The 25,526-nt window shown below is 41.1% G+C and overlaps 1 protein-coding gene across 2 annotated transcripts in view; it reads right to left on the bottom strand.

The window, feature by feature from the left end:
• tango2 (transport and golgi organization 2 homolog (Drosophila)) overlaps positions 1-24,969 on the bottom strand; it is a 36,923-nt gene extending 11,954 nt beyond the window's left edge. For both annotated transcript variants that reach the window (XM_036598372.1, XM_036598373.1), the window contains exons 1-5: positions 24,857-24,969; positions 22,608-22,735; positions 13,842-13,930; positions 8,788-8,907; positions 5,806-5,920 (exon numbers count right to left, since the gene is read on the bottom strand). In XM_036598372.1, coding sequence (XP_036454265.1) covers positions 5,806-5,920; positions 8,788-8,907; positions 13,842-13,930; positions 22,608-22,663 — 380 coding nt within the window. In that variant the 5' untranslated portion in view covers positions 22,664-22,735; positions 24,857-24,969. The remainder of the gene's footprint in view (positions 1-5,805; positions 5,921-8,787; positions 8,908-13,841; positions 13,931-22,607; positions 22,736-24,856) is intronic.
• Between the last annotated feature and the right edge of the window lie 557 nt (positions 24,970-25,526).

The raw sequence follows: 25,526 nt of genomic DNA, 5'->3' as shown, positions 1-25,526 counted from the left end.
TGCTTTTTCCATAGGCAGTCATTCCAGTACAGAAAGTTTCAGTCTTACGGTTTTTGGTAGCTTCTCAATATTGGTACCAAACAAAGATTTAGTGGTACTTGAAGGTGTCATCTTTGGGGACACTTGCAGCTGAAGTAAATTCTTTAATTTTTCACGTGAGGATAAAGTCACCAAGTACTACTCCATCACCAGTAAGAGTGTTGAGGTGATGGCTGCTATTTTTTGAATTTATAAGAAGTTAGGAACATAACACTAATGCTATCAGCATTTATGCTAGCCTCGAACAAGTGTGTTTTGCTCATTTCTTCACAGTCGAGATAAAAACCTGAAGTTTTGCTTGATTCTACACGATTCTGTGCAATTGTAGATGTTTATGCGAAAGAGGGTGTGCATAGTTCTACGTATTGCCTTTTAAAGCAAAGCTCCAAGGACATACTTGTTCTAGAAATACCATAAATCTCTAGCACTAATGTATAGAGGCACCAAAAAGTATTTGGACATTTGTGCCATGCTTAATTCATTATGCCTTCTTGGCAGAATATTCTTTCAAATGGTGGCTGGTGTGTTTCAGATCGTTATTCCTTGGCAGACTTCTGCACGTTTGCCTCTAAAACGCCTTTGTACACCTCTGAGTTCACGATCCCATCACTGAACACAATTCTCCACATCAACACCGCTGTTAGAAAACCAGCTCCAGACTGTGATGTTTTCACCTATACTTTAGAGCTGTCTAGTTGGAATTTTTTTCCAGGCTTAGTCCATGCAAAGATCCTACCCATCAGTTTGATGTTGTGCTTGAAGTGTTCTTCTCTGAAACAAATATCATTATTATCATAGTGGTTAAAATGTCCATATACTGAGGCCACTGTATGCCAAAAATTGCAAAAGAAATTTTGAGCCCTGTACTCCATACTCATGAGATCTAACATGTTCCTTCATATTGTTTTGATGCAAACCCTCATTGCTAGGAGACTTCAGGGCCTCTCCTCATGGGACGCCAAACATGATTTCTGGAAATGAGGCTTGAGACGAATAGGACTAACCCTTGCACACAAAAAAGGATTACTCTTGCTCTGAAGAGTGCCTTGTCACCAAGAGATTGCTTCATGAAAAAAGAAGCTGAGAGGCCTACGTAAGATATATTTAAGACTATTATTTCATAATATAGTAGTGGTCAAAAACCAAGTAGTGGTCAAAAGACAGGCTAGTGCAAGAATGTCCAAATATGACCCAGCACTGTTGTTCCTTTCTTTTGAAAATGCAGAGCTTCCCAAAAGCAATACTGTGTTCTAAAACTGCTCTTCATTCTTACTTTATTTCCCAAACTGTTTTGGAAAGAGTTTTGCTATATGTTCCTCTGGGTACCACAGTAAATACTCCCACCGTTAACCTCATAATCCAGCCCTTTATCAATGGTTAGTTTCTGACCACAGAGTCACTCTTGACTGGATATATCTGGGTGGTAGACTACTCTCAACCTAGCACTGATGCCAACACTGAGCTGCACCGAGAGGCCACAACTTCAACATCACAGAATGCATTTGGGATTACTTGGATTGTGAGAAGCAGAAAGTGCAACCAACTTCTAAGACTGAACTTAGTAGGAGGTCTGGAAAAATATCTCTGCAGAATTCCTTGAAAAACTGAAAGCAAGTCCCCTGAAAGGGGGTCTCTAAGTTTTGCACACTATTGTAGGTGGACCTTAAAGTGACCAGTAGATGGAAGGAAAAGGGTTCTAGCAAAGATCGTAACTGCATATGGCAATTGCATTAGGACACGTGCAATAAATTTGAGTAGAAATGAGCTAAATTAGGTATTCACTTTAAGACTGATATATAAAGAGAATGCAAAGTCATGTTTCAAATAAAAATATATTATTCTTCTTTTAGCAGAGGCTTGGCTGAAACCGAGAATGTAAGACAAATCAGGCAAAGAGTCCCTGGCCTGAGGAACCAGTCACAGAATTCAAGACGCCAAAGGCTTCAACATACAATCCCAAGAGCCTCACTTCTGCACACCTCCAGGAACACAGAGGTTTCTTCAAACAGGCAAGCAAGAATATGATGGAAAGTCCCTCTGAAGCCTGTGTTGGACATCCAAGAAGAAGCTTTAGTGCTTCTTTTCAAGGGATTCCAATTTGCTGCAGAGCTGCTTTGCTTGGCAATGTTGGTTCCTCTCCTTCATCCTGTTCTAAAGACTGGTCCAGCATACCGAAAGTGATGATAAAAAAAATGATATTTATAGGGCATAGATATATATATAAACAAACATTAAAAGCTCATCGTCAATCCTTGCATCCGAGCAGACCAAGACAGAAAATCTCTTCATTATAATGGAAACCTCCTCTCCGGTTGCAGGATGCCACTATTGATTTTGGAACAAAACAGCCACCGCTAAGTTTCCAACAAGCTTATCGCTGCGTGTATCATCTTTGGCTCAAAGAACGAGAGCACAGAGACTAATAGCTCGGTAACGATCTTGTTTATTGAGATGGTAAACAAATAAATAACATTCGCAGATGCTGTCTTTTCCTCCTTTTACTGCTGAGTGTAGGTCTTGTGTCCGTGAGCGTCCATATGTTATGTTGTCTTTCAGAACCCGCCAGATGAAGGCCCCTAATATGCGTCAACAAAGCAATGAGGACAAATGGATCCAGACTTATGCCAAACATAAACTTTACTGAAACATTTTCAGCAATGTCTGATGTACTGTTGGAGCAGGTGCGAGTTGGAATTAATTGCATTAATTACACCTCAGGAACAAAATGCTGTACCTATGATATTAATATTATTGCCCTTATACTTTTGCGGATAATGGTGCCAAGTTGAAAAGTCTTTGCCAAGTTCTTCCACCTACATAAGAGTGGTGCGATAAGCCACTCATTGCTCAGTGTTCATTGCCATTTCCCAACTTCTGTTTTGCTTTCCCCTTAAACCAGATAGCTGGATGGATCCCCCTCTGCAAATGTGTAACCAACCACCACCAGTCAACGTTATCATCTGCCCCTCAAAGAACCTTGAAAGTCAGATGAACGCAACTCTAAAAGATCACCCAATTCTGTAGATATTACCTAACAACATCACCCTGGATCGACAGGGAAGTAACAACTAAGCCAAAACTCAATACCACTTGGGAGCTCCAACAAATGCGACCAGGAACGTACTAAGAAATGATATGCAGATAATATCTGTAGGGCTGGCCCAAATAATTTGAATAGTTGGCGTTTGCTTTTCTATTTAGTATTGGGAAGCTTCGTCTTTCAGTCAAGCCATAAAATTGTAGCCTAAACAACATTTATAAATACATAAACCCACTTCAGCAATGCCCTCTAGATAGAACGTGTATTGTTAATATTTGGAAAATATTAAAAATAAACAAATTATAACTGGTTTAGTTAAATGCATCATGAATTCATGGCAGGCATCCATGACACTGCGCCTCAGAGCGCAGGAAATTGGCACGGGGATTAAATTTATTTCAGTCTGCAACCTTTTAGGTCAGGAACCACAAGCTGCTTTCTGCAGGGTGGAAATGATTGCAGTTTCAGTGGTCCTCTTGCCTTGAAACGAATCATCTGAGCTCAGTTCCTGGTCCAGGACAACAGCCGAGGCACTTCTAGGCTGGTCCTCCTCACGTTCAGATGAGAAGCTTAGCTATAACTGAGCTCAACTTGGCCTGTAAATCCATGCTTGCCCTGACAAAAAACGGTGAATTAGCCAAATAAAATAACTTGATAAAACAATGTAAACATTTTCTTAACAGTAAGGATTGTGCCAGGTACTGTGTAGGAAGAAGAAACAGCTTGGCACTGGATCAGTGGCCTTGAGAATGGTTACTCCCGCGTCCTCCTATCTAATAAAAACAACTTATCCTACATGAAGAGAGCCCAACACCAGTCCAGTCATTAGACTAATGACGCTGAGATGCTCCAAGTGATATTGCTGCCACAATACACCAGTTTTGGTTGTCACAACCCATAATCTCACACCTGTGTCTGCTTGAATCATCTCAAAATTCCCACTGTAAAAAAAACAAACAAACAAAAAACCACAACAACAAGGACCTACAAGGCCCTGAAGAAATCAGCGGGCTGGAAAGAACAGCTGTGGAGCTGAATTCTAAACAGGCTTCTTAAGCTCACTCCAGCTCTTGGAACAGGAGAGCAGGTGGTCAACCCAACGGCTGGTTTCTCTCTCAAGGACCCGCGAGATCAGACGAAAATCATCTCCGTCTCATCTCCATCCAATACCACAAAGGAGAAGAACAGAAGCAGAAAGAGAGAGAGAGAGAGAGAGAGAGAGAGAGAGAGAGAGAGAGAGAGAGAGAGAGAATGTGTGTGTGTGAGGGGAAATTTACCACACAAAGCCAAACAAAGTACAGAGGACTTTGTCACATGTTGTCAGAGAGATTTGTTTGCCTGTAACGCTGTTAATGTTGCTCATAATTAGCGCTGCACCAACACCAATACTGTAGCGAGCAACATGTTGGCAGTATGGGCTAAGGTCTAAGGTCTTAGCCACAAATAAGCAGAGATAACATAACATACATGCAGTGCAAAACATGCTAACGGTAGCCCTTTAGCTGAATGGCAGAGTCAGGAATGAGTGATTATCACCCACTACACAGGCCGAGTTAATGCTAGTCCAGGTTGTTACTGAGGGAGCGAATGTTAGAGAGATACTATAGAAGGTACCGGCGGGTCATTGGGGTAACCATATCCTTTAGCCTAGGGTTAGCCATTAGCAAAGCAGTCCGCTAGCCAGGCAAATGCGTCCTCCGTCACCGCCTACAGTGTGCCTCTGTTGGTCAGCTGCATCAGACAAGTGTGTGGTCATGGGACCTGGCTGACAATCCACAGCTCAACAGCTGCTACTGATAGCGTGAATGACTGTAAATATTTCTCAAACTCATTCTTCAAGTAAATGTCATTCACTGGGATGGCTGTACCAAAATTCTGTGGTCACTGAACCAATTTTAGGTGGATTGGATGTATATTTTGGACCATTGTACTGTCTGAAGATCCAATCACAACCCAGTTTAAGGTTCTTTTTGGCAAAGGCAGCCAGCTTTCCATTTAAAATCCCTTGGAACTTAATATAGTCCATGATGGTATGAACCCTAACAAGGTTCTCACAGCCTTTGGAGGAAAAAAAACCCTAAAACATTGCTGACTACATCATGAGCCTTGAGTATTAGATACTAAAAAGATCATCTGACCATAGAATCCATTCACAGCACTGTTTAGCAAACTCCAGACACTTAAATTTGTGGTTAGTTGAAAGAAAAGTCTTTTTATTGGGCAAAACACACTTGCGTCCTTTTCTAGGCAGGTTCACTACAGCTCTGGTTGTTTGAAATCTCTTAAGTATTGCCCTAACAGTGAAAATGGGCATTTTCAGATAACATATTGTTTGCTGCAATTGCCTTATTGGTCAACATGCATTGTGTCATTTAATTTTTGTGTTCTCTAATCTTTCCCTTGTTGATGAACACAGGCAATTTGCACTCCGTCAGAAGAAATCTGATTGAACCTCCATAGTCCACTCCCTAATGTAGTGATCACCAGCCCTCCTCCTGCAAATCAACCTTCCTGCAGGGTTCACTTCCAAGCCAAATCTAGCACATCTCATTCAGCTTATCAAGGACTTCTGAAGGACATAATTAGATACATCAGGTGGGGCTGACTGCTGTTGGAGCTTAAGTCTGAAGGAAGGTAGATCTCTATGAGCAGGTTTGGTGACCACTGGTTTTATGGAACAAAGATCATATCCCAAGCATCCCACCCTGTCTCACAGCAGCACCTACCTGAAGTCAGCTGTGAGGAGGTTGAAGCCGTTGTACAGGTGTCCCTCGGAAGCCACCTTGCGCAGGTAAGAGAAGCTGTCCAAGCTATCAGTCAGGAAATTTGATACCAAAAATCCTGGGGAGAAAAGTGAGCATGATCTAACAGCAATAACAAAACCCTTTTCATTAAACCAATCGTTCCGGTGCTCACATCTGATTGGCTGATCTGGGTTCAAAGCCAGTGTAAATGATGCACCTGTGACCACCTCACAACAACTGAATTCTTTATTAATGCGCCAAGTCAATACAAAGCATTGTGCTGCAAATGGCCACTGAGTGTACAGATGAAGTAAGAACCCTGGTTTTATTAAACAATATACCATATACGACATTCCATCAATCTAAAGAACCATTTTGCCATGCAAAGAGCCTTGTAAGCATCCAAACGGTTCTTTGCGTGTCCATAGTTCTATACAGACTCACTGTTTTCACTAAAGAACCACTGAAGAACCATCTTCTTTAAGAGTGTACTTTTGTGGCGGAAGGAACGCCAATATTAAAGCTCATTTGATACAATATTTGGGGCTTTGTCTGCATTACTTTGCTTCATAAAAGGAACAGAACACTTGAGGTCATGTGCTATTGCGAATAACATAATCGAGGAGTAACCTAACCGTTACATGCTACCCTTTAATTTATCACATTCACAGCATAGAAAACATGAAGTTGCTTCAGCTAACTGCTACAGATGAACTGCAGTCTTGCTTTTGAATTTTCCAATCCAACGAGGATTAGAGGTGCCTCTTTATTCTAGGACCAGCCTTGACCTCTCAAGAGCTCCGAAATGCTTTAGTCTTCACTTTTCCAGTCAAAACCACACAGCAACAATGTACAATTCTAATGTTGCTTTTTCTAACCAAGGCAGATAAACACTGAAGGAGGCAATATTTCTGCAGTGCTGTTCAGTGTTATGAGACCACTAATGAAAAGGTCAGTGTATTACTAAGCACCAATATTTCTGTTTCAATAATAGAGGTGAGCAACACTCACACAATCAATACTACTTGATAAGCAGCCTTACTAAAGGAAGCATCCAACAAAGATCATTACCTGGGAGCATATGTGACCGTTTCTAGGCCCCTCATAGTACAGATCCCATAAAAAGCCTCTTTTTACAACTTGTTTATTTATTGCACTCCTAGCTTATTGAAACAAGCTAAAATATTCAGCTAAAAAAGTGCAGACTGTAAACTTTCAGACCATACTGAGTTTCCTACCACAAGTTTTGTTGTGTTTTTATTAACATGTCGAATTTGAGAAACAGTTATTGCTGTGAGTACAGCCTTAGTTTGCTTTTCTGGTAATTTTTTGACATCAAACGGAAAAAAGTTGGAATATATATATCCGATCTATATTTAGATTGGAACCTGTCCAATTTAAATATAATTCCTTATGTGATTATGTAATTAAATACTGTAATTACATAATTACATATAATAACTAGAAGGGAAAATTCATGAAGGAACTTAAAGTTGGCTTTACAAAGTCATTGCTATTGAATCCCATGTCATTCATAAGGTGTTGCTATGTTACGTTGCTATGGTAATCCTGGAGGTTGCTATGGTTTTGCTTGGCCTTTCCAATGGTATCTCAGGTGATTGCTAAGGTGTTGCTAGGCCATTGCTATGGTATCCCAACTGGTAGCTAAGATGTTGCTAGGCCACTGCTATGGTATCCCAAATGGTTGCTAAAGTGTTTGCCCGGCTATTGGCAGGCTATGGAATCCCAGGTTGCTCCTAAGGTGTTGCTAGTTATGGTAACCCAGTTGGTTGCTAAGGTGTTGTTACGCCATTCCAATGGTATCCCAAATGGTTGCTACGGTGCTGTTTGGCTTTTTCTATAGTATCCCAAGAGTTTGCTAAGATGTTGTCAGACTGTTGCTATGATAATCCAGGTAGGTGTTGCTAGGCCATTTCCACGCTGTCCAAGATGGTTGTTAAGATGTTGCGCTAGGCCACTGCTACGCTACCCCAGGTGGACGCTAATGTGTTGCTAGGTGCTAGGCCATCGCTGTGTTATCCCAGGTGGTTGCTAATATGATAAATTTCAAGGGCTAATAAACTGAATTGCCTTTCAGCCACTAACATCTCCCACTCACTGAAACTGCTAAAGTGCCATGGTCATGTGCCATTTTTTCCCTTCCAAGAAACAGCTGTTCACGAGTGTGTTTGGGCACCAGGAGGACAGCTGATGGGTCTCTCGTATCTCTGCTATTTGGGCCTTACAAGCTCTACAAGTGTCAGCTAATAAGCGTCGGCCCGCAACTCAGGCTTAAAGGAAGCCAACAGATGTTCGTCTGGCCATAAAGTGTCCGTCACAGTGGAGAATCCGCCTCACACATCTGCAGCAAACAGCTGGCGCGAGGTACGAGGTGCAGGCCCACTCATGTAGACCGAGAATAATCAAATAAAAAAAATAAGAAAGAAGAAATCAAACAGCCATACAAATAACCTAGACACTACAAAGCTTGTGAGATATTGAAAGGAAAAATTATGGAGCCGTGTAGACGGGTTAAAAAGTTAACCTGGGGAGAATTTATTTAAGTTAAATATAATTTATTAGAGAAACATTTGGTATTACATAATTATATTTATACATGTTTCCTGAGCTGTGACAATAAATATGAGTTGCTTCGAACCTACACAGAAGTTATGTTGCATGCAACATGCGTGAGTTGCATGCTAGTTGCGTGAAAGTTTCACTTGGTAAAGCTAAGCACAGCACAAGATTTACCGAGATTTTGGGTTCCGAGATTATGGCGGACTATTTGGCATCTGTGTGTTGATTCATTTTGACTGCTCAACTGGCAAATCCTACAAACTTTTTGAAAAGTTACAACATTCAAACTATTTTGCACTTTTACACTAAACACAAGCCACTGGCTAAGAAGCAGAATGTCTCTCCATCCCTTTGATTAAAGTAGATGAAATAGGAGGAGCTTGCCTCTCCCCTGGGCGTCCGGGTTGGGTCTGCCCTCCAGGTAATTGGTCAGTGCTGCCAGTTTGCCACGCTTGGTGATCCCGAGCCAGGAGCCGCCTTCTTTCCCCTCCTCCAGATCCAAACCTGAGAAAGCATAAACAGATACCAGAGCCTTTATGATCAAACCAAAGTCATACAGCCTAATTCAGATTTAGCCACTTCATTAAAGAAATCATATTGTTTTATCAACAAAACATAGTTTCATCAAGAAAACACGACACACTGCTATTATGAAACGCTTTTCAAATTATTGTGTAGTACAAAAGAAATCCAGCTCCGAGTAATATATTAAGAAATCTTTCTTGAATACCTTTCAGAATATGTCTAGGAATAAACACAGAGACTTTCTAGAAACAGAGATTTTTAGTTCTGAATGTAGATTCTGAGAAAAATGATTTCAAGAATGGGCTTCATAACTGCACTACCCAGTGAGATCTGGGAGAATATTGGCATTATTAAAAAAGAAACAGACATATGTGGATATTATATTTACATATTTACATCTACAGGAAACAAGCTTTTCAGTGATGTATGATATGGCACAGTTGTTTTCAGTGTGGGCGGGGCTAAGCCTGCATTAAAGTTGCTAAATGGAAAAAAGTTGGAATTATTGGCACAAACCTGTCCGATCTAAATATAATCTCTTTTGTAACTATGTAATTACACATTGTAATTACATTATTACATATAATAACTAGAAGGGAGGAATTCATGAATGAACTTTAAGATCTGGGAAAGTATTGGCATTATTACAAAAGTAACGGACACGTGGATATTATGTTTACATTCTACAGGAAACAAGCATATGGCATAGTTGTTTTCAGTATGGGCGGAGCTAAGCCTGCATTAAAGTTGCTAACTTTTGGAAATAGTTAGCCTTGAGTGGATGACAATTGACAAAGCATGCTGAAATAAACGGATTTGACTGTAGAATAATACAAAGAAAATGAGCCAACTTAATAACTTTTTTTGCCCCAATTCCAATCAGAGTCCTTTAACTTTGAGAATGTGCCAGTGATACCAAGTAGGATCTAAAATGTGTATTTTCATATGTAATGTCATTTTGTGTGGGACAGATGGTTACCAGTAAGCATACAGCCATGTACACAAATTTAATGTGCAGGTAGTGTTTTGACAAATGACACCAAGCTTAACAGCAATGAAAATACTTGAAATACAGATATTACAAGTGTCTGTTGGACTCTTTTCATTTCTCACTTTAGGATGCAAATGCATCTGTTTATTAGTGACCAGCACAGCTGGGGGCAATGATTACAAGAAACGGTTATGAACAAAACACAGGTGAGCAAAATAACAAGAGGGTGGAGCTACAAGACAGGGTAGACATGGAAACAATGACAACAATGGCCTAAAACAGCCTTAACAATACACCAGAACTGCCAATTTTTCATGTAGTTACATAGGTCCAGTGGTGGTATCTAGGGCCAGTTCAAGGTCTTCCCATTATTATTTTAGCTTTGGTCAAATACCCGTTTCTACTGTCCTGGGGCTTCTTGCAACGGAAAACCTACCCAGCATCCTCAGCCTTGGCATATGTATCTTTGCTCATCAACATTCAGCCCCTCATTCCTCCGCAACCACACAAGAACCTCCTTTTCAGCACCGCACTTCATTTCTGCTCCTTCACATAAAAGCGATCATCAATTAAGGCGCACCATTGGTCACTGACCCTCAGATAACAGACGGCAACAAACAACAAGATGCCTGGATCTCGCTAACAGCAAGAGGCAGTGACTGATTCCTGCACACTGCCTCGCACTGTGGATCAGACAAGGCATCATCAGTCAATTACAAGCCGTTTACTGCCAGGGTTCGGCAAAGGGGAACACTGGGAACGGGCAATTAAGGTAAACGTTTGAGACGGCAATCTGATTTTTTCGGCGTAATCCGGTTGCCGTAGACGTCACATTTATCATGTTTCTCTTAGTGGACTGGAAATGTAGCGGACTGTGTGTAGTGGAAGCCAAGCTGTGTTTGCAGCTTCTAAACTGCCATCATCCATTCTGGAGATTTTGATCTAGGTGGCTTCACTGCCTATCAAAAGTTTGGGATCAACAATTTGCGTGTTTTCTTTGTAAGTTCGCAACAACTTAATATATTAAACAGAAAGCTGTTTAGATCTTATCATCTTTGCCAAAAAAAATCTTGCAAGCCTGAAGGAACAACAGATAAAAGCTCTACCTTCAGAATAGTGCCAAAGTTCAGGCACTGTATCCTGAAAACTGACAGACATCGAATCGGTTCCAGTTGTATGGTTTTTGGTACCTGTTCAAGATTGGTACCATTAAGAACTAGCGGTAACATTTCTCAAGGGTGTTCTCTTCCATCTTTGGTAGAACTTTCAGCTGAGCCCAACAAGAACTTAGCAAATACTTCACTCTTCCAGGTGAGGATAAAGTCACCATGTGTGAGTAAATGCAATATCTGTATATATTATACTGTTTTATTACTTACGTTACTGAAAATCAAAAAGTGGAGACCTTTACACTGAGGTACATTCATGCCGTTTACTTGGACTTCAATAAAATACCATTCCAACATGTGTATAACTGATCACTTGCATGTCAAACAAGCTTTTTTGGAAATCAAAACTGAGTTTGATTTTTGTCAACTTTTGCAGGTGACTTGAACTCATTTCACCAATAATTGCTGTCTCTGGCGTTGGCATGGTAACAACCAAGACGATGGATCAGCGGCGTCCCAGCAGCTTCTGACAAAAAGATAGCTTGCCATCTACGTCATTATCTCCAAAAGATAGCCCAAATGGGATTACAGACATCTGAGCTATAAGCCAAAGCGCTAATAAAGTTTCAGCTCTTGAAGGAGGCGACGAAACTCTCCGTTTTCCACCTTTGCTTTTCCAAAACGGAAAAATGAAAACTAGACCCCCCAAAAGTTATTCCTTGCCCTTTGTGAAGAGTAAAGGATATCTTTGTCGCTTGAAGGCATTCATCTCAATTTGGGGTTCAATAAGACAAAAAAAGATCTGATGATAAATTAACAAGCTATTAGTTTTTCTGCATTCTGTGTATTGAGCATGTATTAATTTTTACCCGATTTTCTCCCGAATTTAGTCGTCTCCAATTCCACCCGCTACTTAGGACTCCCCCAATCACACGATGCTATCAACGCTAGGAGGGTGAAGGCTAACACAGGCTTCCTCCGAGACCTGTGAAGCCAACCACCGCTTCTTTTCGAACTGCCGCTCACGCAACGTCACTGGACAGCCGAACGCGCTCGGAGGAAAGCGCCAACCGCCAGATCTGTTACGTCAACTAACAGACTAACAGACGCTTCTGACCAGCATCGCGCTGAGTGATGGGGGGAGAAGCAGGGGCCATCCCACCCACCCAGAGAGAGCGAGGCCAATTGTGCTCTCATGGACTCCCGGCTACGGATGGCTGTAGCATGACCAGGGATCGAACTCGCGATCTCCTGATGATAGGGCCAACGCTTAGACGGTTGCGCCACTCGGGAGCCCCCCGTATTGAGCATGTATGATGTCATATCGTTCCACATGACAGACTTCTTTTCCCACTGTTGATCTACTGCAGCTCAAACTGTTTGAACCTGACCATCACAGGACACAGTGAAAGAAACAGTGTTTTTAAAATCACTTATTCTAATTTTCCTTATCATTTCTTTGGTAGATATTGTCACTTCACTGTGGTGCTATTAAATCTTCTAGTTTTTTGGCCAAAATTTTAGGCCAAAAACCGAAAGCATCACTATTGACCATATATGGCCAAAATATTTGATGGCCAAAATGTGCATCCCTAGTGATGAATTTTTTTTTAATCTTTACCCAATTTGCCTTTTATCATTCCATATCACACGATGCTACCAAACTGAAAGGGTGATTATGCATCCTTGGATTAAACAGTACTACAGTGAAGTGACCAAATTTAACACTTTCAAACTGCTGCTAACATCACTGAACAGCTCAGTACGCTTGGAGGAGAACATTAACTGCTCATTCTGTTATGTCACCTTACAAATACTTGCTATGATCATTCTGAATAATGGAGGGAGCCGGAGGACCATCTTACCCACAGAGAGAAAGCAGGAATAATCATGCTATCTTGGACTTCTAGCCACAGAGTTGAGGGCATTGCCAGGTTCAAACTCACAATCTCCTAAAGCTTAGATGGTTGCATAACTCGTAAGCCCCCTCCATTGCATAGTTCACCTTCATGAAAGAAGGCAAGGTGTCCCTAAACAGTTAACAGGTAGCGAAACCTAAATCCAATCCAGCCTGCCTCTAGAAGCTGTGGCTGTTTATCGATAAGCTTTCGAAGCAGAAAGCCACAGTCTTAACTGAGAGATGAGAAAACATCAACTAATGCAGATAATGAAGCCCATCAGCTCTTTCCAAATGAAGTCTGTTGACATGGAAACCAATGATCCCTCAGTGGAACGGCGGGTAAACATGTACCTGAAGGAGGGGACAGAAGAACAGCGGCTTTGTTTTTCAAGCCTGCAGTCACAAAGAGTCACTCACTCCGACAGAACCTTCACAACCAGAGCCATTTTAGAGCTATTGAGAGCTGATAATAGTGTTTTTGGGGGTTTGTGATTAAGTTTAGGGGTTTATACAGGGGTCGACATCACCTATTGCCTTGTGTCCCTAGCTTCAACATAGCCAGTGGCCTGAGAGGCCACCCTCTTGTGCAAGGTCCAGAGCCTGTTTGGTCAGACATGAAACTAATTGCATCAAATCAGATGTTGTCTCAATTTGTCCACTGTAACGTGACCACCATGGTAGCTAAAGGGGCAACTTCTTTCTAGAACGTCCAGCATTTCTTCTTAAGATTTTGAGAAACATAAATTCAACCAGGTCCAAACTTTTGACTGCTACTGTACGCTAAAGAAAGAGTTTCAGTGGAAACAGCAAATGGAAACAGTGTTAGGTTATGGAAGTAAGTTTTGGAGATAAGAGGTATTAGAGGACAGCTTGTACATTGCATGTTGTAGTTCAAAACAAATCAAACTCTTACCACTGAGGATTTCCTTGCTGCTGCCCCAGAAGTCTGCAGCTTTGGACGGCCTGTTGTAGAGCTCATCTCGGTTGGCAGCCAAAATGAGCCTGCAGAGGAACAGAAGGAGAAGAAGAGTTGGAGGAACACAGGGTACAACGAAAGAGGATGGTAGAGCTGGGCAACGTAATGATATGTTACCATTATTTCTGAGTATATTAGGGTTATGGTCAGTACTCCTAGAACACTGAATACTGCATGGATCATAGAACAGATTTAGACTAATTACAGACAACAACCAGCGTACAGCCACTGCACAGTGACAGTAGGCTGATTGGATGTTAGCCTATTATGGCGTCATCTCAATTATCCATTTATTTTTACCCACTGCTCCTACAGAGTATGATAGCACAGAGCTGTGTTGTTATATTTGTTGTCCATTCAAAGAAGACTGTACTGACAGCAGTCACAATACAGGACAGTCACTTTACTACAAACATCTACCTTGTATTTCCACTCACTGGCCACTTTATTAGAAACACCCACCTTGTGCTTCCACTCTCTGGCCACTTTATTAGAAACACCCACCTTGTGCTTCCACTCACTGACCCCTTCATTAGAAACACCCACCTTGTACTTCCACTCTTTGGCCACTTTATTAGAAACATCCACCTTGCACTTCCACTCACTGGTCACTTTATTAGAAACACTTTCTTTAGAATACAATCTAAAAAACACATCCTTCTTGCAGTCTAATCAAATGAAAACATAACTGAAAATTTACCATTTTGCGTGATAACATGACAGAACATTCGACAAGAGAATGGTCATCACTCTCTGACCGCGCAAAGCAACACTGTGCATTATTCGTTTGGTAAACTTTGCTGTTTATAAGTAAAAATGCCTGATTGGGATGCAGGAGGATGCAGTGAAATGAAACGCATTAATTGCAGCCTTGCGTGATGAAGTAATTGCGGTTCCGATTAATTAATTCTGATTAATTACGTAACCTCACTCTGATTCTGCAGCAGCCGAATGTGTTCCTGCGTTATTCAAAAATCTCGTATATATTAGCTGTGTGTCTGTGCTGTTATCTTTTTCTGTAGAACGACTGAGCTCTGGGTGTGTGTATATATTTCACCCCCCTGGACCCTAAGAGAGTGGCAACTGTTCTGCTCCACAAATATGCCCCCCAGCAGCCCAGACCCAGCTGTAGAAGACGACACTGCTGGAGTGTCATACATACATACATACATACATACATACGTACATAAATACATATGTACTATTTTAAAAAGTAAAACTTTTTTCTACACAATTACTTTATATTTAATTACCTTAAAAAAGTGGGACAAAATTGCAGTTGTGGCATGTGCAAAAGTTTGGACACCCTTTTAAATCAGTATTTAGTAACATGCCTTTTAGCAAACATTACAGTCGCAGATGAGCTTTTATTTATTTATTTATTTGCTGATATTTGGTCGAATCCATTCTTCCATCTACCTGTGCAATGTTTCCTGTGCCACTGGCTGCCACACAATCCAATATATAATAGATCCACCCTCACGCTCAACACTCAGCAAGGCGTTCCTTTCATCAAATGCTGCTCCCTTTTTCTCCAAACACGCCTTTAGTGACTGAGGCCAAAACAAAACATTAATTCTTACTTCAACAGTGCACAGCACTTCTTTATCACTTTCGTTTTCTCAAATTGCTGTCTTAAGTTTAACGACTTCAAAACAAACGAATGATCCCACCCCCTAGAAGCACCTTCTGCTAATTTTTATGCAAAACGCCACCTTAGAGCATTTACGAAATATGATTGGGACGACTTTGAAAATATATTGTAAAATTATTTTTGACAACATCGCCCAGCTGTAAGAAACATTACACAGGACACACATATGAGATATTATAGTTAGCTGTGTCTGTCAGTCTGTTCTGCTACATTTTACTGGTGAACAAAGCAAAACTGGTGAAAATGACAGGACCAACTTTCATTTTAAGCTGGAGAATCAAAATTTAACTGGACACAGAAATCACTAACTCAGTTAGCCAGAGAGAGAGAGAGAGAAAAGAGTGAGTAAAGTGAGATATATATCTCTTTCTCTGTATATACAGAGCGAAAGAAAGAGAGAGAGAGAGAGAGAGAGAGAGAGAGAGAGAGAGAGAGAGACAGAGAGAAAGAGTGAGTAAATGGAGTACAGAGAGCAAGGAGAGAGTAAAAAGCAAAAGAATAAAGAAAGAGAGAGGATCATGAGACAGAGGGGGTATGGAGACTGAGAAAGAGAGAGTGAGGAAGGAAAGAGAAAAAGAGGAGCATGTTGAGCAAAAAAGAGAGCAAAGATGGAAAGAGAAAGAGCAGGATAGAGAAAGAGAATGAAAAAAGAAAGAGTAAAGCGAGACACAGAAAGAGGGAGTGAATGAGGAAGGATGAAGAGCAAGACAGAGAGAGTGTAGATGGAAAGAGAAGGACACAGAGAGAGATAGAGACAGAGAGAAGGACAGACCGAGGGACAAAGAGAGAGGGTGAGGAAAGAAATAGAAGGATAGAGAGAAAGTAAAGAGAGAGAGAGACAGAGAGAGAGAAGAAAAAGAGAAGGAGATAAGGATTGAGAAGAACAGAAAGCAAGAAAGAAAAAGAGTGTGAGAGAGAGAGAGAAAGAGGATGGAAAGAAAAAAGAAGGCTTGAAAAAAAAGAATAAAATGAGAGAGTAAAGAGAGTGGGAGAAAGAGAGAGTGGATAAGGAAAGGGGGGAGAGAGAGAGATAAAAGGAGAGAGAGAGAGAGAGCACAAAAAAGAACCAGACAGTAAAAACGAGAGAAAACAGGAGCGACAGAATGAGAGACAGAGAACGAGAGAAGGGATGGTAATGACTTTAGGTGTGAAGCAGACTGAACCATTGGCCCTCATTAGAATAACCAGTGGGCTAATGCTCCTCCATTGATTAGCAATTGAGAAGACACTGTGCAGGAATTGCTGTATCAGTCAGTGCTTTCTGCTCCAATCAGCCCTCGACTAAACAGCAGCACATCTCCAGAATCACCCTACAGGACCCATTACTGACCCTCAGCTATTCACTTTACATTACTGAACTATTTACACTTCATTGATCTGCTCACAACTGTGTTCTTTCGTAGATATTGTTGCTGGGTTGGACAGAATGCAGCCAAGAGTCCCATTAAACCGAATAAGAAGCACAGTCTGGATCAACCGGGACTTACTGTGGTGGTTTTAGAGCCCGTGGACTGTTCCAGAAGCTCCAGTGCAGGGACTTTGGATTAAGTTTGTTTTAAGTTTGGGGTGGTGAAATTTTAAGCAGCATAAACGTGACGTGAATGACGACGTCGTGCAAAATTATTAGCCTTTTTTATCGTTTACATAAAACAGAACATGTCATAATGTCTTCTAACATACACATCAGATCGCTGATGCACACCCTCGATCTCTCATTATGCATGAACTTTATGCAAATGAACTGGCGACCAACCAGATTATTGATATGTTGCACAAAATTGCTATAAAGTTCAGAACTTATTAAGAGCGATATTTATTAATGTATTGCAAAGCAATGGATACCATCCAGCATACAATAGCAACCACCTTTCACCACCCTAGTAACCTCCTGAGATACCATAGCAACATTCTAGCAACAACGTGAAATACCATAGAAACCACCTAGCAACATTTTAGCAACCACCTAGGATACAAAAGTAAACACCTAACAACCATCCAGCATACCATAGCAACCACCTAGCACCACCCTAGTAACCTCCTGTGATACCATAGCAACCACCTAGCACCACCCTAGTAACCTCTTGTGATACCATAGCAACCACCTACCAACAACCTGGAATACCGTAGGAACCACCTAGCAACATCTTAGCAACCACCTGGGATTCTAAAGTAAACATCTAGCAACCTTCCCCATCCAATAGCATCCACTCAGCAACACCCTAGCAACCACCAAGGATACCATAGCAACTGGCTAGCCACACCCTAACAAACACCTATGATACCACAGCAACCACCAGACGTAACATCGCAACCACCTAGCAACACCCTAGCAGCTACTTGGGTTAGCAACTACCTAGCAGCTACTTGGGTTAGCAACCACTTAGGATACCATAGCAACTGCTTAGCAACATTCTAGCAACCAACTGCCTAGAAACACCTTGGCAGCCCACCAGACACTATTGCAACCACTTAGCAACACCATTGCAACCACCAAGCAACACCCTAGCAACCACCTAGCATGACTATGCTGGGTGACCAGCTAAACCAGGACCAGACCAGCAGACCAGGTTTTTGCAGCAGGGAATTTAGATCAGGTGCAGTTGCTGTGGTTGTGTAACCATGGTTTGGAGTAAGTGAGAGAACTATATAAAGGATCATGTTATCCACAGCGTCCAATGGCAAATTTGGCCAAATTATTCTCTAAATATTGAACTAGCATTGGATGGAGCTGGAACAACCTCTGCAAAAGCTCTATCCTTCTTCTAGGCCTTCCTGAACCTTCCACCAATTAAGTTAACTTGCAAAGGATTTTTATTTCCTCCTTTTTCAAGTGCAAATAAACTCACTTGAGCAAATCAGGGTCAACTGCAGCACACAGAGGACTAATGGTACAAAACTCTTCTGATCATGTGAGCCCAATACCCATATGTAAACAGAAAGCAGAGCTAATGAGTCAACAGAGTAGTTTCACTGAGTGGTATACCAGTGGGAACAGGTTCTAACTCATGATTAGCCTGGGCTTTTATTCTCAAATCCCTGATTAAGACCTTTTGAGCATTGGTTCTTTGGGGCTTTCTTGGCTTGCCAGGATGGGATGTACCCCTAAAGTGGAATTAGCCCTCCCATGTTTGGAAAAGGAATGTTGTTTTTGTTAACAGCCAAGTCTTTTTCTAGCATTCATTGTAAGTGGCAACTCATATGACTCCATTCTAGGACTATGGTGAAAAGCAGCTTAAAAAATTAGCAAATTATAATTATTTACAAACACCTGTAATTTGCAGATATATATTCAGCATATTGTAGAACACTTTCCAGAGGTGGCAACAAAACCTTGGCCTGGATTTACACAGTGAAGCCTCCGTGAAACTTTAGTTGCTTGAAACCTACGTGAAACTAAGTTGCTCTTGCGTTGCATTATACAAAGCACCCTGCAACTAACTAGAAACTCAGTCGCAACAGTTGCAAGCTACTCAGCTTTGCGGAATGAGTTCAATGGAACAGCCAATCAAAATGCAGATAATGCAACACGTGAATATGTGAAACATCATTGCGCTCTTCGATGAACTCCTTGTGCTTCTAGGACAGGATGAGTGAAACATTGAGAACAACCGTAATGACAACTTTAGCATATGTTTTCAAAAGCTTAACATACCCAGAACAGATTTAAAAGTCAAACATATAATAAAGAACCATAGATAGTGAGTGGTGGAGTAATCAAATGCGTTACATGCAACTTTTGAATTGGTTAATATAACTCAAATTGCATGGAAATTATATTGCATGCAACTCACAACATGCAGCTAGTTGCATGCAACTTTGTTTTTGAATTGGTTTGTGTAACTCAAGTTGCACAACAAATTATATTGCATGCAACTCACAGCATGCAGCTAGTTACAAGAAAGTTGTGCAAAACCAGCCTTGCCGACATTTCAAGTTCATGTTTTAGAATCAAATACATAAATACATAAACACAGTACATAAATAATAATAAAATGCACAAGTGTTCAAATGGTTGAAACTTGAAATTTTCTAAATTTCCATTTCCATTTATTTAACTGCTAATTCTTTTTGTGGTCAGAATCCTAAGAAGAATAACAAAAGGGTCTTCTTCCAGCGTTCATTATAAGCTACATCAATCAGCACCACCAATCAGACTTCACAGCCAAGTGAAATGTAACTCAAAATGGCTGGAATGGAAGCAACCTCAGCTTTATCTGATTCAAGGCCTATATGTGAACACTGTGTATGCAGCTGGAAGGGAAGCTCCCTGGCTAAGACGCTGTTGATTAGATGATACGCTCCTTGGAGTGTCATCTACTACAGTGAAGAACCATGACTAACTTGATGTAGGCCCAAACCTGATACAATTACAACCAGTGGGACCACAACAGTGATTGATAAAGCTTGTTACAATCTAATAAAGCTGATTACAATCCAACATTGTTTGATCTGCAGTGACACTGGCTTTCATTATCAGAGCACAGACCTTCTTGTCTCATCCCCAGCCACTTGACCAGGCAAGGCGCTGACCATCTGATACAGTTCTCTGCTATTTTTGGCTTCTTGCCTCAAGATTGCTACATCGAACCAAAATCTACAGCTTCCATGTCCTCTGGCCAGTGGTGAAATCAAATTCCCAGACGTACAACGATTTATTTCTCAACCTGCTCAGTTCTGCAAGTATGCTAGCATCTGAAGAAAGTAGTTTGGAACCCAAAAAGAGACCACTCTAATTTCTTCGGTAGGACACATCACCTTTCCTATTAACAGCGCTTAATAATCACTTGGGGACTGAACACACAAACTGATCCAGTTTTGAAAGTGCAATTTTTTGTTACACAAGTCTTCAGCTGGGCAACTGTCCATGGCCTTTGCTGTCATAGTTTGACTAAGACACACGTTTTCAGTCTGAGACAGGTCAGGTCTGGCAGGAAGGCCAGTCCAGCTCCTGCACTCTCTGATTACGCAGCCATGTTACAGAATGTTTCTTGGAGTTGTCACATTGAAAAAAGCATGGACGTCCCTGAAAAAGACGGCATCTAAAAGGCTGTGTATGTTTCTCCAAAACGTGTTCAGCGTTAATGATGCTTTGACATAAGCAAGTTACCAACTAATACATCCCCAAAGCGTGACAGAGCCTGGATTTTGCACTTTATGCTGGTAACAATCTGAAGGGTATTTTTCTTCTTTGGCCCGTCCATTATTTCCATAAATAATTTTAAAGGGGGACTTGTCTGACAACAATACATGTTTCCACTGTGCATCAGTGCATTTCAGATGAGCTTGAGCCCAGAGAAGTTGGCAGCGTTTCTGGACATTGCTGGCATATGGCTTCTGCTGTGCGTAATACAGACTTTACTTGCATTTGTTGATGCAGCGATGATGCTGTTTTAAAGCATTCCTGAGCCCATGTGAGATATCCCTCACAGAAGCATCAACATGCCGTCTGAAGGGTTTAAGGTCATGGGCAATCATTTGTGGTTCTCTTCCTTTTTCTATGGAGATTTCTCTGGAACTTCCCTGAATCTTTGGCAATATTATGCATCACAGAGGGTGAAACACCTGAAATCTTGGTAATCTCTGATTGAGGAACTCCTATTATCTTTGGAGTCAATTTGATCCCATTCAATGTTTAACATCTGTTTTTTCATATTTGATGACTTTTCCCTAATTCAGTGGGGGCAACTAGGTAAAAATAAAATGAACATGATATGTTTTCAACGTCCTGTACACATTTTGCACACATCAGTGCTCTTTGGAGTCAACTTGACCCCAGGCTGTTCTAGCTGTATAAAACAAAAATATCTTACAATATTTTACACACATTTGTTTTGGTTCTTTTGAATGACTCAATGATCGAGGTCACCGACATGCAATTTTATAATCGGCCCTCTGCTTTGGGGCCCCAACCTAAAATAACCACACCAGAGTGCGGGGACCACCGATAGTTCACACAACATGGGGGAGGGGAAAACATAATTCCCACCAGAACTTCCTGTAGGTTTAATTTGCTGGGGTCAAGTTGAAGATAGGATAAAAGATATTACTACATTTGAGGATAAGAGAAGGTGAAAGTTGCTGGATTTTTTGCTGATGTATTTTTATGGCAAAGTGGTCAGCCTTGACCAATCCTTGCTCCTAAAGTACTCTGCCTTTCCTGGGGGCTCCTTTTATAACCAAGCATAATTGCACCATCTGTTCAAGATGTTTTCCTGCAGCTGCTCGGCCATGGAAACCCGTTTCCTGAAGCTCCCGACACACAGTTCTTGTGCTGATGTTGCTTTCAGACGCAGTTTGGAAGTCTGCTGTGAGTGATGCAACAGAGGATAGGTGATTTCTACGAGCTTGGCGGCCCACTCTACAGCTTCGTGGTTGAGCTGTCACTGTTTAGAGCTAGTTAATTTAATCTGATGCAATGAAACTAACAGGTTTCAGTTCAGGGAAGCACTAAGAAGTTCCACCGCAGTTCTGCAGTGAACTTTACAGTGTACTTTTACACTTTTGACCCAAGTTGGTTACTTTCCCTTCTACAGCGTTACTATTTTACTGAGGCAAGAACATTTTGACTTAACCTACTTCTGCACTGTTCTACTCACCTTTGTTCATGAAGCGCATTCAGCAAATGCAAAAAGCTGCATCTTCACCCTTGCTGACCTACAGAATCTCTCTCACAGAGGCTTAGAGCTTCGAGCTGTGGGAAAGGTCAAACTGGGCACACTACAGCAGCACTCTCAGCGCTATTTTGTCTCGCCAAATTACAAACGTTTTATACATTCATTAATATTTGATGTGCAGCGTCCTCAGTTCCCCTGTAATTAGACTCTCTATAAATGAGGTGTCTGTTTAATGAAGCAACTTGGGCCCATACTATCAAAGTAAAGCTGTTTTTCTGCTATATAAAGACATAAAAAGCCTGGGTTCAAAGACATTATGGTATAAGCAGCTTCTACTGTTGTTAATGTTGGATGTTCTTGTCTCGGGAGGCTGTTTCACAAGCAAACTAGTGCTACCGAACTCCTGTACTGCTAAAAACAAAGCAAGCAGCTCACCTGTAGGCATTTTTGGATGCGGGGCGAGGGTCGAACTTGAAGAAGATGATGCACATGAGGAGGTCACGGGTAACTGGAACTTTCTCTCACAGCGGCGGTTCAGGTCAGATGGGAGGACGTGCTAAGTGCTAAAGAGAACCAGAGACAAATGAGAGTTGAAAGAATATTTTTAGCGATATAGAGCTACAGGAATCCTCTAATATTTGCTTTCCACCAATTTTCCAAAATGTCTGCAAAGTTAAACAAAGTCATTCAAAGTGGTTTGGTGTGAAATGCTCTCGAGAAATTTACATTCAGAATTGTTCACAGTGGTGGTGATAGGAACCAGACATCCACCTCTAAAAGCTCCCTCACTGAAAGTTAAATGGTTATGAAGACACTGCCTGATGTCTGCGACACTGTTTTATGGTAGATTTGAGATAAGATTTAAAAATATATTCATCATGGAGGAGTACATGGAGGGCACTGTGAATCAAAATAGTCCCCATAGAAAACATATTTTCTTCAGATTTAACAACATTTTGCCATCATCAACATTCCATATAAAACTCAGAAGACGTGTAGTTTCACTGGTGGTTTTGGATAGTAAATAAAATGGCTACATTTGTGTTGTAGACATGGTGACCCCGGTTCCTATCACCACCACTGTAAAGAAATCTGAGTCTCTAAGTTTCTCTACAACAAACCATTTCACACCAAACCACTCTGAATGACTTTGTTTACATCTCAACCCACTGAATTATGCAGAATTTATGCAGAATTCCCCTTTAACTGTCAAAATCCGTACAAAAATGTGTGAAATGCAAAAGATCAGACCATCAGACCACTTCATTAGTGGTAAATAAAGGCACTGCAGTCTACAGCAACGTGGACTGTTTCACGTTGGCTGTGCACTTTGCCCTCCAATAATTTCATCACCTCATGGGTGGTTTATTAAAAGTCAGCAGAAACCAAATGACTAAAAGCTGCTCATGTCAGATCCTCAGTTCCCCAATACTCACTTAACAGTATCACTAACACCAAAACTGTCTAAATCTGATCAAATTAAATGGGAACTGCACCAATTTTTCAAAAGTTTCACATGTAAACAGGGTCATTCAGAGAGGTTTGGAGTGAAATGCTTTGTTCTAGAGAGACTTACAGAGTCAGAATTGTTCACAGTGGTGGTGATAGGAACCAGACATCCACCTCGAAAAGCTCCGTCAATGAAATGGTTATGGCTGAGACACTCTGAAAACGTCCCCTAATCACTATACTCTACATTCAGGAACATTATATGGAACAGTATTATATGGAACAGAATTTGTGATGGTAGTAAACAATTTCAGGTTTGCTCCTTACTTACAAACAATGCGGTGTGTTACGGGTATACCTTATCCACTAGGGTATATTGGTTGTGCACTACTTATTGAAGTGCATTGTGGGATTGATTGAGTGCACTGGACATTCTGCACTATGTTTTCGGACACCACTACAAAATGGCAGAACCCCAAAATAGTGTACTATATAGTGGACAGGGCACAGTCTAGGACCCGGCTACTGTTTTAAAAGACTTTTGCAACAAAGTTTGGGACTAAAACTTTTTATTAATTCATTCATGGTGGAGGAATACTTACATGGCGTTGTAAGGCACAATAACCCCCCCCAAAAAAGTATTTATTTATTTTCCAATATTTTCCCATCATCAACACTACATATATAAACTCAAAAGACCTGTGTAGGTTCACTGGTGGTTTTGGATAGTGAATAAAATGTCTATATTTGTGTTGTAGTCATGGTGACCCCTGGTTCCTATCACCACCACCACTGTAAAGAAATCTGAGTCTCTACAATTAACCATTTCACACCAAACCACTCTGAATGACTCTGTTTACAGCTCAACCACTGAATTACAGATATTTTGAAAACTCGGTGGCATTCCCCTTTAATTGACATACACCAGCTGCTAACTAGCTAGCTAACTGAACTGACTGGTAAATAAAAACAAAGTTCATTTATCTGTTGGAGGTATCAGAGCAGCTGTGAGTAACGGAGCATCTCTCCACTGAATCCACGGTGAGTTTATTACTCTCAGCTCAGCAATACAGACAATAACAACACTGACAGGTCAGTTAGCCTAGCAGCCGAGCTAGCATGACAGCTAGCTTAGCATCGACACCAGCCTAATGTCTCTGAGTCGTGGCGGCGGATGAAGCGGAGGTCTGAGGAGAGCCGGAGAGCCAAACGGATCATACTGTGAAGTTACTCACGGATCCATGAGCGGATCACCTCACTGTAGCGGGCTGAGCGGAGCGCTGAGCGGGACCCACTTCACTTCACTTCACTTCTCCTTAGTGCTCTGGGTTTGAGGGCGGGTCAGAAGGAAAAACCCTGCGCTCTGATTGGCTGAACGAGGTCAACTCGCTCCACCAATCAGAGCTGCTCTTGGATCTGCCTGTTTTGCTTTTACTACGAGCAGCCCCTTCATTTTATTTCACTATTTCCCCAAACTCACAGATTCATAACAGATATTTTTGTAATTTTTAGACTTTACCATGATTAAAAACAGCTATAATAAAAAAACAGAAATTACCATAAACATACCAAAACACATATACATATATTTTATTATATATATATATATATATATATATATATATATATATATATATTTACATATTTATGTATGTATGTGTGTGCGTGTGTACATATATATCTACAGTGCTGTGAAAAAGTATTTGGCCCCTTCCCATGTTCTTCTGTTTGCATAATTGTCATGCTTGAATGTTTCAGGTCCTCAAACTACTTTTACAATTAACTAATTATAACCTAAGCAAACACAAAATGCTGTTTTTAAATGATGATTTCATTTATTGTCATTTATTGAAGGAAAAATGTGGTTCAGCTCTACCTGGATCTATGTGAAAAAGTAATTGCCCT

The sequence above is a fragment of the Colossoma macropomum genome, unplaced genomic scaffold (assembly GCF_904425465.1).
Source record: "Colossoma macropomum unplaced genomic scaffold, Colossoma_macropomum, whole genome shotgun sequence".
NCBI lineage: Eukaryota > Metazoa > Chordata > Actinopteri > Characiformes > Serrasalmidae > Colossoma > Colossoma macropomum.
The sequence above is the reverse complement of the archived record's forward strand: the minus strand, read 5'-3'. Positions and strand labels throughout refer to the sequence as shown.